General features: G+C 45.6%; 1 protein-coding gene across 5 annotated transcripts in view; it reads left to right on the top strand.

Moving 5' to 3' along the window:
- TMEM151A (transmembrane protein 151A) overlaps window positions 1-7,277 on the top strand; it is a 92,223-nt gene extending 84,946 nt beyond the window's left edge. For 3 of the 5 annotated variants that reach the window (XM_078662154.1, XM_078662155.1, XM_078662157.1), the window contains exon 2: window positions 5,298-7,277. In XM_078662154.1, coding sequence (XP_078518280.1) covers window positions 5,298-6,698 — 1,401 coding nt within the window. In that variant the 3' untranslated portion in view covers window positions 6,699-7,277. Of the gene's footprint in view, window positions 1-5,294 lie in introns of all 5 variants that reach the window. The other 2 variants (XM_078662153.1, XM_078662156.1) reach the window with 1 other exon arrangement.
- The last annotated feature ends 8,035 nt before the right edge of the window (window positions 7,278-15,312 follow it).

The following is a 15,312-nucleotide window of genomic DNA, read 5'->3' as shown; positions in this document are numbered from 1 at the left end:
CCACCCAGCAATATTCCAACTCGCCATCTTATATCCCCGTTCTGTTAAACTAACAGCCTCCCTAGATGGTGGGGGTAGGGTATGGATGTGAATTACTTCCCCTGGCACGGGGTCTTCAGACAGTAGGGTCGGAGTTGTACTTCCATTAGCCGGGGTAGGAATATCTGAGTTACAATAAAGCTGCCCAGAATTACATGTATTACCCCCAAAGCTACAAGTAGCATTGTAGCCATTGAGTGGGTTAATATCAGTTGAGCCTTTTCCCCCCGTGCCTGCACCCGTATCTCCCCCTGTGTCTCCACAGAATTCCTTACCCCCCTCCCCTGTGGCTCGATGGCATCAATCGCAGTCTTCCAGGCCACTAAACACGTCAAACCTGTTGGTGGTGTCTAGGGGTGTAAAAGGTTTAAGATGATCCATTCTCCTGTGTGTTAGGGAGTTGTACCTTGGTCCTACAGTATTCCACCCATACGGATCTACAACTATGGGAGGTTGCTTGTCGTTAAAAATAGATCCATTTTTGTAGACAGGTGGACGATATGGGTTTGAGAGCATTTGCCTCAATAAGGGGGGGGGAGGAGCTTGCCTTGATGGATGATTGGGTGGAAACACCACTGAGCGAGGGTAAAAATATGTTAGGGGACGAGGGGTAATAGATTTACTACCGTGGTCAGAATGCCAGTTAAGTATAAAATGGACAGCATTCTGATCTCTAAAATTAATGACCACTATGTCTCCCTCAATATCTTTGGATCTTCCTCCCAGCCAAGGAAGGCGGCGGACATGGACAATTTCTCCATTGATATTATTTACAATAGGTCTGTGTAGACTTAACCAGTGCGATATTTTATTTTTCAGCTGGGCAAAGCCCTCCCGTTTGTTTTTCTCTAGCTCTGGTACCCCAGTAAGAACTACTACAAAGGGTACAGCTTCTGGTGGGAGTTCTGGAAGGGGGCCCTTATTATAGTTACCTCGAGCCGGCCACTCGTTTCCGCTAACTCTCGTCTTAATCCCTGGAGCTTGACCAAGGTTATTCGGCTGTCCATTAAACGTTACAGCCGGGGACAATGTGGGTTTACTTTTAAGTACAACAGGGTTACTCCCTGGTGTGCTTCCACTCATATTATTTGAAGATTGAGGCAAGATGGTAGTCTGAACAGGGGTTGGTATAGTAGTTATAGCGGCAATTCCTGGTGAGGTAAGTAAAATCGGAGTTGGTGTAAGGGGATTAGGCATCACTTTATTAATCCCTATCTTGATTCCCAGTTCATGTTCTATCTTCTCAAGTCTATTTTCTAGTTTATTGAGTCTGTCTACGATAGCCAGAGTATGGGTCCTCAATATAGACTCTATACTATCGATCAGGGCACCATTTAGTGGTTCCTGTAGCGTCACAACTGCGGGGGGACTGTCGGTGGTGGAGATAACAGGGTCTATAAGGGGGGTTACGCATGAATGCGTAGGTGATATAACTATCCTTCCTTTTTCTGTTACTTCAACCCGTTCTCCCCTAATACTGTCGTCCTTTTTGATGCCAAAGTCTGCATGATTAATTTTCCTCTTTGGAAGGTCGGATTTTTTACGCCTTTTTGTCGGAGGAGGGCCATAAATTTTAACTGGTGTGACTTTTTTTCCCCTACTTTGAACTGCTTTAGATAGTTTAGGAATAGGGGTAATTTGTGCATTGGTTATAACAATAGATTTAGTTATACTAGGAGTGGTAGCAATAGTTGGCAATTTACTAGTAGTGCCTAAGGGTTCAAATTCACTCGTAGATGTTCCCTCTCTAAATATTAGAGGGATGCTGTCCTGCGAGGGGGTACAGATATTTTCTGTAAGAGTTCCGTCCCCCGTGGAGCTAATTAACACTGGTGAACCCAGGAATGGTCTATTCTTTAGGCTTTCAACCGACCGCCGTCGCTCAGCCCGAAGTTCTTCAAGGGTGGCGGTGGTAGGAGAATCCAAAAGAGTTTTCTTAAAGTAATTATCTAATTTCCCATTTATCAAACTCACAGGTTTCTCAGGGCCAACCAACTCCGGGGTTAGTATTTCAGTTGACATAATGATTGATAATATAGTATAACCCCGCAAGCACTTACACAAGAGTCCTAGCTCGTTTAGTAATCGACCAAGGATTATGGCCCAGTCCAGTCTCTTTAGGCCTCTGACGGCCGCAGACGGTCCCGCCCTTGTCCCGGGCTTCTCCCGGCGAGCTCCCGCGCGCTCCCGCGCAGCGGTAAGCACACGTTAATAAATAGCTATTACGATGATCACCCGGTCGTTGGGGGCGGGGCGGGGAGGGAGAGCAGCCCAGGTGGAACGGGCGGGGTTACTGGGACTCCTGGGAAACGTAGTCCCAGCCCTCTTGCTCGCAGCCCTCAGCCCCTGTCTTACCCCAGCAGCAGCTAACAGCCCACAAAGGAAAGGAAAGTGCCCCTCCGCGAGGCGTTGGAGGAGAGGCAAAGAATCCACGGGCAATCCGGTCAGCAAGGCAGGTTTATCAAGGTGTCCCACGAAGTGCAGTGAAAGCCGGTATTTGATCACCCGGTCGTTGGGGGCGGGGCGGGGAGGGAGAGCAGCCCAGATGGAACGGGCGGGGTTCCTGGGACTCCTGGGAAACGTAGTCCCAGCCCTCTTGCTCGCAGCCCTCAGCCCCTGTCTTACCCCAGCAGCAGCTAACAGCCCACAAAGGAAAGGAAAGTGCCCCTCTGCGAAGCGGGACCCGCGCAGCGGGTTCCGCGAGGCGTTGAAGGAGAGGCAAAGAATCCACGGGCAATCCGGTCAGCAAGGCAGGTTTATCAAGGTGTCCCACACTATACAATGCAGAAGCGATGGATTGCAAGGGATCCCACCCTTTCGCATCAGCAACTCAGGGACGTGATAGCCAGAAGTGCTTCTGTGCCGGGGTATCTGAACCCCTAACACGCCTTCTGTGGAAAAACATTAGCAAGGGGTATAAGCTAGTATGGAAGGTGGCATCGAGAACCACAACTTCTGGAGCTACGAGGGCAGTGGGTGGGGGCGGTCGTCCGGGCCCGGTGGCCAAGGCTGGGTTAGGCTAAAACTCTAGTTTTAGGGCCACCCTTAGTCTGCAGGCAGTAGCTCGTAAATATAATTTCATAGGAATGCCATGTTCAAGCTAAAAGGTTGGGGTCAGGGCAGGCAAAGGAACTGAGTATGGTGATGTTGACAGGGAAAGAAAAAAAACTATTGCAATTAGAAAAAGAGGAGAGAAAGAGTGAGGGAGAGACAGAAATAAAATAAAAGGTAAGAAGGGGAGGAAAAGATCAAAGAAAACAGGAAAAGATCGAACGGGGAAGTAAGAAATGGAGCTGGTGGAGAAGAAAGAAGGAAAAACAATTAACCAAGGGAAACAAAACTAGGAGTGTAGGGGAAATGAGAAGACCCACCCAATATTCTAGGAAGGGGCGCCCTTGGCAGCAGGCAGTACTTTCCGTTTATTTATTTTCTTGAGTGCCCTCTCAGAAATGCCTAAAAAACATTTTGCTGGTTTTTGAGCATTACTATAATTTTCATTGCAAAGCGAGCTCATTCCCCCCCCTAATTTCGAACCCAACTGAGGTGAAATCCATGCATCTTTTTGCTGCGAGATTTTTCACTAGTTTTTCATAGAAGAATACAAACTGTTTGGTATGCAGAAATAATTTAGCAATGTTAAATACGGATATGTGCAACACAAATCGGAAAAGTCACAACTTTCACTCAAATGTGGCAAAAAAAACACTTTTCTATAGAGTTTTCCAAATGGCGATGAACAAAAAATAAGAAGCCCCTCTGACTAGTTGCGGCTTAGAAAAGAAATACAGTTCTAAGAAGAGACCTTCAGTAACGAAGCAAGTTTTAGAGATGGCGAAAAGAGGAGCGATAGAAGCTAATTTGGAAGAGTCGGACGAATAAATTATTAAAGATTCATTAAAAGTTTTGAAAATAAAACCTAGAGGACTGTTGGCTTGGTCAGGGCTTGTTTGGCCAGCGGGGATGTTGCTGCTAAACCTCCTCCCTCCCCAGGCACGGACAGCGGGAGGGAGGGCAGGAAAGGCACGGACAGCGGGAGGGGGGCGGGAAAGGCACGGACAGCGGGAGGGGGGCGGGAAAGGCACGGACAGCGGGAGGGGGGCGGGAAAGGCACAGACAGCGGGAGGGGGGCGGGAAAGGCACGGACAGCGGGAGGGGGGTGCTCACCTGGACCAGGACTTCCTCCGGCGGCGGTCGGCCGCGGAATGATCAAAAGAAACATGGACGACCAAAAAAATAAACCCCGCCCACCGCCGCACTGACGTCCTAAAAGGGGCTGGATGAGTAAAAATCGCGGGAACGCCCACGAATCTGCTCCGGCAATGACGGACAGATTGCTCTTCCAATGGCTAGCCTCCATTTATGGAGCTAGCCAATGGAAGAGAAGGCGGGACCAAAGCAGTACTGTTCTAACATTAGATTTCGCCTGCGCGAACGCTGCTGCGCATACACAGAACATTGCTTTCCAATCAAAAAGTAAACTTTTTACATATTTTTAAGATTACATTCAGTGGATTGATTATGTTTTTGTCTTCAGAGATGATTTAGATGCAAACTAGAATTTAATCTATATGTGATTTTGAATTAATGATTCTGAGCAACTAACTCATTAAATTTATGAGTGACTGACTGGTCGTAGACCTAAATCCGCCCTTTTCATTAGTTATCTTATTTGAGAAAGGCTAAGATATGAACTTGAATACTATTCGAGAGCGAAGTTCATTATCACACTGTCTCCCATTTCCATATAGCCATCGTCTTCACAGTCGTTATAGGGAAAGTGGAATCTGCAAAAAGGTTTGGGTAGAACTGGCATTGGTATAAACATGCCATTGTTGATCAATTAAGGAGGTAGTGGTAGCCTTGCATTGAGTCACCTTCCCACCCACTATTCTTTATATTTTCTTTATAGAAGTGGTGGTTAGCACTCTCTGTGACTAACATAAGTTAGAAGCATATATGCTAAAAAACCTTTGTCCATTTATTTTGCAAACAAGAATTGTTTCCTAATGTAGATAACAGAATTTGTGGTGGATGCAGCTGACAAATGTTTGTTCTAATGGAATATTACTGTAGCGCTTTCTCAAAGCATCATCCATTAAAGCAATTTGTTAACTATTTGCATCATAAAATATTTGGGTGTGTGGAGTGGTCTAGATCCACAGGATTGTGCCATGTCATCTCTTTGAAAGACAGTTGAATGAAACGTAAATTGAATGCTCATCTGACTTACTCTGTCTTTTTTTTCTGTCGCCCAGCAGCAGCGTCCCCTGAAGCAGTCCCTTAGCAGCTCCTTGTGCCGCGAGTCCCACTGGAAATGCCTTGTTCTCACTCTACTGATGTATGGCTGCTTCTGTGTCATGGCCTGGTGCCAGCTTTCCAAGGTGACCCGCCTGACTTTCGATGGGACCTACCGTGGTGAGTCAATGGTCTACCACGACAGTCCCTGCTCCAACGGTTACATCTACATTCCGCTGGCCTTCCTTAGCATGCTCTATGTAGTTTACCTGGTGGAGTGCTGGCATTGCTTCACCAAGAATGAGCTCCAGCACAAGGTGGATGTCAACAGCGTTTATGAGAAGATCCAGCGGATGCAGCAGTCCACGCCCTGCATCTGGTGGAAAGCCATCAGCTATCATTACATCCGACGAACCCGGCAGGTGACACGCTACCGCAATGGTGATGCCTACACCACCACTCAAGTCTACCACGAGCGTGTTAACACCCACGTAGCCGAGTCTGAGTTTGACTATGCCCGCCATGGTGTAAAAGATGTCTCCAAGGAGCTCCTGGGCCTCTCTGACTACCCTGTCACCAAGCTCCGCTTCACAAAGTGCTTCAGCTTTGCCAGCTCTGATGCCGAGACTGCTTACCTGACCCAGAGGGCTCGCTTCTTCAGTGAAAATGAAGGCTTGAATGACTACATGGAGGCCCGTGAGGGCATGCACTTAAAGAATGTGGACTTCAAAGAATATATGATTGCCTTTCCAGATCCCACTCGCCCACCTTGGTATGTCCGGCGCTACGTCTTCTGGTTGGCTTCTTTTGCCATTCTGTCCTGGCCTTTACGGGTCTTGGCTGAGTATCGAACAGCCAATGTCCATTACCACGTGGAGAAGCTCTTTGGAGCAGATGATGGGGTCACCACCCCAGAGGAGTCTGGATTTGGCCGATGGATTTCCAGAGTCAACACAATTGATATGACAGAGCTGGAGTGGCACATCAGGTCCAACCAGCAAATCGTGCCAAGCTATTCTGAGGCCATGCTTATGGATGCCACTGTGGCCAACAGCACCTACACAGCCTACATGCAGAACTGCCAGCGCTGCCGTCGGACTGTCAGCAGCAACTCTCTGCCCTCCCAGCGTAGTGCTCGTGTTGGAGCTCCTTTCCCACGTATCCCCTTCAGCCGCAGTCGCTTCTCCCTCAGTGGGAGGCTGCAAACAGCCCGGCGGGGCTATCTCTTCCGTAGTCTGAGCAATCTAGTTGGTGGAGGCAGCCGCTCACCAACATCTAGTGAGACACAGCCCCTGGAGAACCCCCCATGCTACAGAGAGGCCCTATGCTTTCCAGTTCTAATTGTGCACGGCAATGAGAGTTGTCACCGAGAGGCATCTCCCTTGACGCAGTCCAGTGGCAGGATGATTGGCACACCCTTATGATCTCACAGATCAGAACTATTTGCTGCTACATGAGTTGGATCTAAGGAGGATCACATAATAGAAAGGGATATCCGATAAGAATGACATGGGGTAAAGAAAAAATAACTGGTTCCACAAACATCAGGCTGAATTTGCTGCCTGTAAATTAACCAGATCTTTAAATAGACTACCATCTACACACTACTATTTCTACATCTTCTCAAATGCTCTTGCTCCTGATCGCGTGACTCCTTAACTCCCTTCCATCAAATGCACATTTCTATCACCTGCAAAAAGAAAGGTCTAGCCGATGGGCAGTGACACATAAATCAAATAATTACACTTAAAGCTGCCTTGGCTTATGTGTCCTTCATCTTGTGTCTTTCACTGTCAATCTCAGGAGTCCTCAGCACATCAGACATCAGTATTCCCCCACTTGTCCACAGGTGAAGGCATCTTGAGTTGCGTGAAGCAGTTGTCAAAGTCATGTCCCTTCACTGCCCTGTATTATGCGTTTTCTCTGCGCAGATTCTTCCGACATCTTTTTTCTGTTCAAATGACTTACAATAATAATAATAATATATATCTATATATACATAATTGTTGTTTTTATTTATTTTGGAAAGAGATTTTCTTAATCTGTTGTGTGTATCTTCCTAAGATATGTTATCTGTGCTAGTCATCTTTAGGTCAGTGCACACACCTCCAATGAAGGATGTCTTATTTCACATGGAGATACACTGCAACTCTTTTTTAAGGATCATACGTTGCGACAGGGCAGGCTTAGCAACATTTGTAACTTAATTTTTAGTGCTCATGATAATCGGTGCAATCTTAAGTGAAGAGCAGTTTAATTCTATCATCAATGATGAAAGCAGGTGAGAATTGTGCTGTGTATAGTAGGGTATATGTTGCTTAACACTCTAGTTAAATGCAAATCACAGGGCCCAATCTGAAGGGCCTTGTGAAGGGTTCCGAAGGGTCTAGATAGCAGATGTGCAAGAATAAAAAAGATGAAACACAATTTCAGGGGATTCCCTCCTGGACATGGATAAGAAAAAGTATGCTTCATTCATGTGAGAGTTTTTTGTAAAGGTATTGCCCATTTAGATAAGCGGGTCATCCCACAATCCTTTTCCCACTTCTCGCTCCCCTTCTTCCTCCCACTGTTTGCATGATCCCAGGAGGCGAAAACATTTTAGTACTGCCAACTAAATTTGAGCAATATCTCAAAATTAGACAGCGTTTTCTCATTCTTGCACAATTATTAATGTGGCAGAAAGAACAGAATGTATTCAAGTGGTGCATGTTGTCAAAAGGAATGTAAATTACACACAAGTGTACATTCAATTCCATTGTTTGAGATTATCTAGGGGGAAAAAGTGTAGACCTGAAGATGGCCATTTATTGAAACATTGTCAAAACATGCTGACATTAAGGCTCAGACTCACTGAACTAGTGATTGGAGACTATAATAGAGTTAGGCAAATCATTTTATATCTCCAGGTCTGTGTCCTACACTTAAGTTCCATGTTCTGGAGAAGCTCCTTGGGGGCCAACTACCCCTCCTGTTACCTCCAATAAGTCCCACACATTGCGATTGCTAAGAGTTCTTCGAAGCCCACACAACCTTTCTCCAACACTCTGCAAATGCGCCTTCTGGTGCACTACTGGTTGGGGGATGAGGCCCCTTTACTCCTAAGGGGCCTTGTTGGCCAAGAAGCCCTTCTGGTACCTCCTGTAAGTCCTACACAGTGGGATTCCTGAGAACTGATTGGAGGTCCAGCCCCCTTTTGTCCACCAATCTGCAAACGTGACTACAACTTAAAAAACCATAGAGATTCGCTGAAAAAACCAAAGGCTACAGGGACGTTATATTTAGGAATTGGTATGTATACAATCTTAGAAATTCACTGAAAAAAACAAAGGTTAGAAGGATGTTATAGTTATGAAATAGCATTTTAAGAAACGTAGAAATTCACAGAAATAAACAAAGGTTACAGTGACATTATAGTTAGACTCAGATTTCACTCGTACAAAACGAGGGAAATTCTGCTGTTATAGTTAGTGAGCTAACTATAACTTGCGCCAGCACAATGCACTGCTAATGACCTCACATATTACATCACTCATGACATGGTCAGTGACATCACTGAAAACATCCCCTTTTAGTTACTTGCAGGAGACATTCTAAGTGTTACAGATATACTTAAACATCGGTTCAGTGCCCACTGGGCCACAGGATTTAAGGTGGGACTGAATCACGAGTCATAGGTAGGCTGAAACCGATTTGGGCTTGATTTTGTTCCAGCCTTAAGGCAACGTAGCCTTGCACTTGGGGCTGGACTGCTCTCATTGGAGTTTATTAATCTCTGTCTAGAATGTCATAGTGGGCAAGTAGGTTGGTCAAAGGCTCACCAAATTCAAAGCATATGGCTGGGATGGGAGGAATACTTGTGTTAATCTCAGCCATTTGTAATCTCTTAGGGCCTTATTTCGACCATCATTGGTTGCTCACTATGTCACACCAGCCTTATGCCCCTCAGTCTTGGTCCTGCTCCACTAAGACAGTCAAGCCTATGCTATCCAACCAGATCCTCTCTAAATGAGGGCATAATCAACCTCAAAAATATTTTGGCTACTTAGGCCTTGCCAGTGAGTTATAGCAAGGGTCCTTTGGCACAGTGAGCTCACAGCACACATCATAGCATATACATCACACTTAGGGCATCTTATGCAATGAACAATGAGGTGACGGAAACAATATTCAAATTAATCCCAGCCACTGGCAATCACTTGGGCCGCATTCCAGACACTGGCCTTTTGCAAATCAGTCTAGGTTCTTCTCCAATAGAAACGATCCAGCTTGAACTGCTAGGACATACTCCTTCAAGATAGGAAAAGAAGAAACCCCAGACAGGTCTTGGTCTACTTAGGATCCATCACTAAGATATAATCTAAATTCTGTGGCTCCGTTTGCAACAGGTCCACTTCCAAGCAAACCCATCACACTTAGAGCATTTACTGAAAACAAACAACAAAATGATGGAAGAAATTCTTGAGTTTATCTCAGCTACTGTCGATAACTCGGGCCACATTCGAGACCATTGTATATTATCCACTGTGCAACTCTATGCAGACACTGATCGCTGGTATGCAAATGGTTTTCAGTAGGTACCTACTCCGCAAACTCCAGACAATACACAACACCGCAGCCAGACTCTTCCTCGGCATCCCACGGCACGAACACATCAGCCAACACCTTCGAAGACTCCACTGGCTGCCCGTGTAGAAAAGAATCACAATAAAAATCCTCACACATGTCCACAAATGCCTACACAACAACGGACCCAAATACCTCAATGACAGAATCAACTTCCACGTACCCAAAAGAAACCTCCGATCTGCAAACATCGCACTGGCCAAAACCCCGCGCATCCACAGAGCCAGAGCAGGTGGAAGATCCTTCTCTCACATTGCAGCCAAGACCTGGAACGTGCTACCGGCAGACATCAGACGCGCCCCCTCCCTGAACACCTTCAGGAAGAATCTCAAGACCTGGCTCTTTGGCTTAACAGATGCAGACCACCCCCCCCCCCCCCTCTCCTTCTGCGCCTTGAGAACCTCATGGGTGAGTAGCGTGCTTACAATTCCCCTGATTGATTGATTGATTGATAGGTAAATCCTAAAGTAAACTGTCAAGCCTGGTCCACTATAGACTGGAACAGAAGGAACTCAGACCGGTTCCCACATATATGTTCCTAGTTAATGAGGTATGTGGCACAGTGAACAAAGTACCCACATCTGGACATGCTGCCATTAAGGGAACTCTTGCAGCAGCACTGTGGCAAATATTAAAGGTGATAATCCACCAGTCTCCTATATAACAAGCATTTGTAATGCAAAAGGTCTCACTTTTATGCGAGTTTAAGCTATTGGCATTGTAACTGACAATGCCTTTTATTTATGTTTTAAAAATGAAAACAAAATAAAAGGCATTGTTATATTCAATGTGAATAGCTCAAACTCACGTAAATGCGAGACCTATTGCATTGCAAATGCTTGTTCTATAAACCGTGGGTTCACCGCAGGATACAATGTTATGTATGCACAATAAAATCCCTTTGTGCGGGACTATAAAAACAATTAACAACCCACCCGAGGGGCCTGCTCTAATGGAAAGAAAGAAATTCTCAGGCAAGCTAGAACAAAAAACTTACAAAGCTTTGTTAGATTGCGTTTTCAGCATAGGTATGAGCAAGTATACATTTTCAAGAGATACTTCAAAAGAATAATACATCGACATGAAAATTTAGAAACAGAATGTAATATTGCGTGTAGGATTGTGTGGGAGAAATTAACCTACACAAATTTAACATGACCAGTCGTGAAGAAACAGGAAACGGTTCAGTGACATTAGCAGCTACCCTAACAGCCCGAAACGCTAATAAAACAGATGGCTACATTTTAGAGTACGCATCATTTTTTTGTAGAAGTTTCATTTACTCTCCACCCATGCCTACGGCATTCTACGGCTCCATGTCACCAGGCAACCAATTATCCATTCCTGGGCTACCCTCCAGCAGCTGACTGTTATCAAGTGTGTTAGGCAGATTGATTTACTTAAGTAAATTAAGACTACAATGACCAAAATGCACTTGTTTCTTAATCTAAACCCCCAGGAGTGACCGGCATGCCTCTCGTAATAGCACCCATGCTTATCGTCCTGCCACCAACAAACCAAAAACAGATCGATCCTGTGTATGGAGGTCTGCCATCTCCTAAACCCAATACATAGCTCTTCTCATACCTGCCCACCTCTGCCAACCTTTGTGCCACTTTCCCATCCCCCAGTACCTCTCCCTTTCCACCCAACCATCAACTCAAACTCAATCAACTCACCAAAATAACCACCCCATTACAGACCCCTTCTCCACCTGAATTAGCGTCACCCCTGGATCTCTAAACAGACCAGACCCCCAACCAATATCTCACACACATATACACACACACACACCCCTCCCCCACATAAATTATGCAAAAAAGAAGCAGAACATACAACACAAGAAGCTGCTTTTAGGGGCTAATTGAGGAATAGATGGTGTGCTAGATTAGGTTAAAGAATTTGTCTCCTAGAATGTGATTAGCACTGGTGTGCAATGGGGGGGAAAGGCTGTACCAGGGGAAGGGTGGTTGGGGGAGGAAGTGCGCAAGCAAGACGAACACAAATTACTGTTTGAAATAGCAGTGGCATGTAATAAATGTAAAATGGGCTGCATAATATTAAAACAAAAGGGGACTGATGGAGACAGAGAGAGAGGGAGCAGGAGTTATGCTATGGTGCGCTAGTGTGTGTTAATACGGGCCAAACTAGCATGTGTAACAGGAAAAAAGTATCATGTGTATGGCTATATATTAACGCACAAAAGGCAGCATATTATGAAAACAAAATGGGCCTGAGAAAGACAGAGAGGGAAAGATGTAGCAGCATGTGGTAAAAGCAGAACGGGCCTCAGAGACAGGGAAGGAGCGAGCAAGCAGGAGTTGTGATACCGCGAGCTGTGCGCGTGCAATCTCCTATCCTCCAAGTTGTGCTAACGCTGTGAGCCGAGAGCGGTAGGCGTGCACATCTCCTGTCCTGTCCGAAGCGTGCACATCTCCTGTCCCCCCTCCGCCCAAAAAGCCACAACAATAGGTCTCACCAAGGCGAGCAGAGCATGCACTGCATCGCTGGGCGAGACGTAAAAAAGATGGGTACAGAAATGATAGCAATTCTGCATCCACGCTCACTACAGGGAAACTGGGGGTTGGAACAGAGAGACAGATTGAAAGAAAAACACTGAACATGGCCCCACTGGTTTGATCTTAACACAGCTATCATCGAACATCCAGTCACTCCTAATAGGGCTTGTACTGGGTGCAAGTATCTCAACCTAGGAGAACTCGTAGATAGCAATTAAGAAATTCTAATTACTTGGAGCAGTGTGACCATAATAGAATAATATTCCAATGGAGAACGGTAGTCACTAGGGCTTCAGGTTATGGTGTGACAACAGTGGTTATCAAACAAAGTCTAGGAGACATTGAACTGGTTGGTCTCAAAGATATTGGTGCTGATACAAGGAGATTGATTGAAACCTCATGGTGAAATCTAATGCGTGTCATGCATTTCAGAGGGCTGGTCGACATGAATCTTTTTTGGTACCAGCCAGCACTTAATTTGAGCCGGTGGTTACTGGTGGGGCCCACAGCACTAATTTTTGGGGACCGCCACTTATGTTTTTCTTATCAAACAATGACTGAGAGCAAGGAAGGTAAAAAACACAAATGGGAAACACTGAGGAAGAGAAAGACGAAAAACTATCAGAAGGCAGAAAACAGTAATCTGCATGAGTGAGATAAAGGGGCTGTGACTGTCTTGTAGTGGATTAAAGAGGCATGAGATGGAATCAAGCCTTGGTATTCAGCACACCAACATTTAGCTTCTGAGTAGAGTTTTCAGCACTGAAACTCACTGTTTTATAAATAAAGTCCTGGTAGCAGGTCTCCCATGGGACCAGGAGTTCTCACGGTTCTGAGTTCAGGGTGGCCAGGCTCAGTGAAGAGAACACACCACACATGTCTAAAGCTGATAGAGGGAAACCCTAAAGTTCTTGTTCAGCTGAGGAACAGGCATAAGAGGTACCTGTAATGTGAAGGGGTGTCTGGAGACCTTCTGCAGTCCAAACTCCTGTCTACATCTGGGTCACAAGCTCAGGTTCTCACTACCAGCCAGGAGGTTTAGAAGGAGTGGATTAAGGGGTCAGTGCAGGCACACTAGCATGAGAGGACCTCTGAGTCTCTGGCACTTTGTTTCTCTCCAGAAGCAGATTCATCAGATAACTTTCCGATTTAGTTCATGCTGGCTAAGCTTCAGCTCCTCATGGCTTCAGTGCAGGCTTTGTTGTACAGTTATCCCCTGTCAGCTGGTCCTTGGTTTGGTCTGTCGATTCGGAGGATGCTTATCTCCACTCCAGGAAGTACAGCTACTCTTCTTCCAAGCAAGGCACAACAACATGGCTTTCTCCTCTGCATCCTTGTGTCACCCCATGCTTGTTGGAAACAGCAGCATAACGTTCTAGCATGTGTGATAAAGAAGAGACAAGAGCAAAATAGAACCTTACATTATTCAGTACCCTCACAAGAATGCCGTTAGCCCCGGACTCCCACCCGCTCCCCGTGGCGTTGTACACCAGCGCACAATGAACGCCACAGGCTCACACACAAAAGGTAGGATGGAAGCGGGGAAGGGACAGAAGCAAGGGTAGGGCTCAGATGGCTTACAAAGGTAGAACATTACATCTTCTCCCTTTTTTCAAGACAAACTAATACATTACATAGTCTTTAAATCTGACGGGGAACAATCGTTCTTTTGTTCTGAACAGAATAATCGGGATTGACTGCAAGCCTAGAAGGAGACACATTGGTGGGATTCCCAGCAGTGGCAGGCGCAGTGCTTGTACCACGCAGTTTACTGTTGTTGGTATTTCCGACGATGCAAATGCATAGTTTATAACCATATCATGCCTGCTCACTGGTTCTGGGCTCCTTCTGCTAACAAAATTCAATCCATTCCACCACTGACCATTGTTGAGTAGAACAGCAGTACCCTTGGTCTTGACCACATGCCTTGTCTCACTGTACTTACTCATGTGTTTTCCCCTAGGATCCTTCCCTCCCACCATATCACATACTTTCACAGACATCTCCTACACCACATTCCTAGCATTTTAATTGCTGCGCATGCCCTGTGGTGTTGTTCTCGTTCTCCCATTTTTTCCAAGCCAAAGACCAGTATGGCTGTAATTGTGAGACAGCTGCTCTACCCCTGATTAGTTTAAAGGGGGTTGGTTCTACCAGTGGTGTTGTGTGGAGTAGTGCAATATGACCACAACCTAGTATGGAGAGCTGCCTCAATGTAGATGTGAGATTTTAAATATATTTGTATGGTTTCTTTAATTAGGCGATTGGTCCGTTCAACCTGGCCATTGCCTTCTGGGTGGTACAAAGAGGATCCTACATGTTTTATGCCATTCTTTTTCATGAAGGAAACCAACTCAGAGGACACGAACTGCACACCATTGTCGGTGACTAACTGATGTGGGAAACCCTCTCTGCAAAACAATATCTTTAAGAAACTCACCACTTCACACGTGGTAGGTTGTGACACAAATTTAACTTCCACCCATTTGCTGAAGTAATCCATTATAACTATGGCATAACACATTCCTATGTGTAAAGCATTCATTGGCCCAATAAAGTTGATGCCGACTTTTATCCAAGGACCCTCAGGTAGTTCCACAGATGTCATGGGGCAACAATGAGTTGTCATGGTCTTGTCTGCCTTAGTGCAAACTGAACAATGACTGACAAATACATCAACATCAACATCACGATCCATGGAGGGCCACCAGTATCTCTCCCTTAACCTTTGTTTGGTATCTGTCATCCCCACATGGCCTTTGTGTGCTAATATTAGCAAACTTTTCCTCAGGGATATTGGTGCCATCAAGGTTTCACCAAGGAGTTTGATAAGTTCGTTAACACTGATGTCATCTTTTATTTTCCAATACGGTCTAGGTGCCTTGTCTAATAC

This window comes from Lissotriton helveticus, chromosome 9 (genome assembly GCF_964261635.1).
Source record: "Lissotriton helveticus chromosome 9, aLisHel1.1, whole genome shotgun sequence".
Classification (NCBI taxonomy): Eukaryota; Metazoa; Chordata; class Amphibia; order Caudata; family Salamandridae; genus Lissotriton; species Lissotriton helveticus.
Note: the sequence above shows the minus strand (reverse complement) of the source record. Positions and strands in the feature narration are given on the sequence as shown.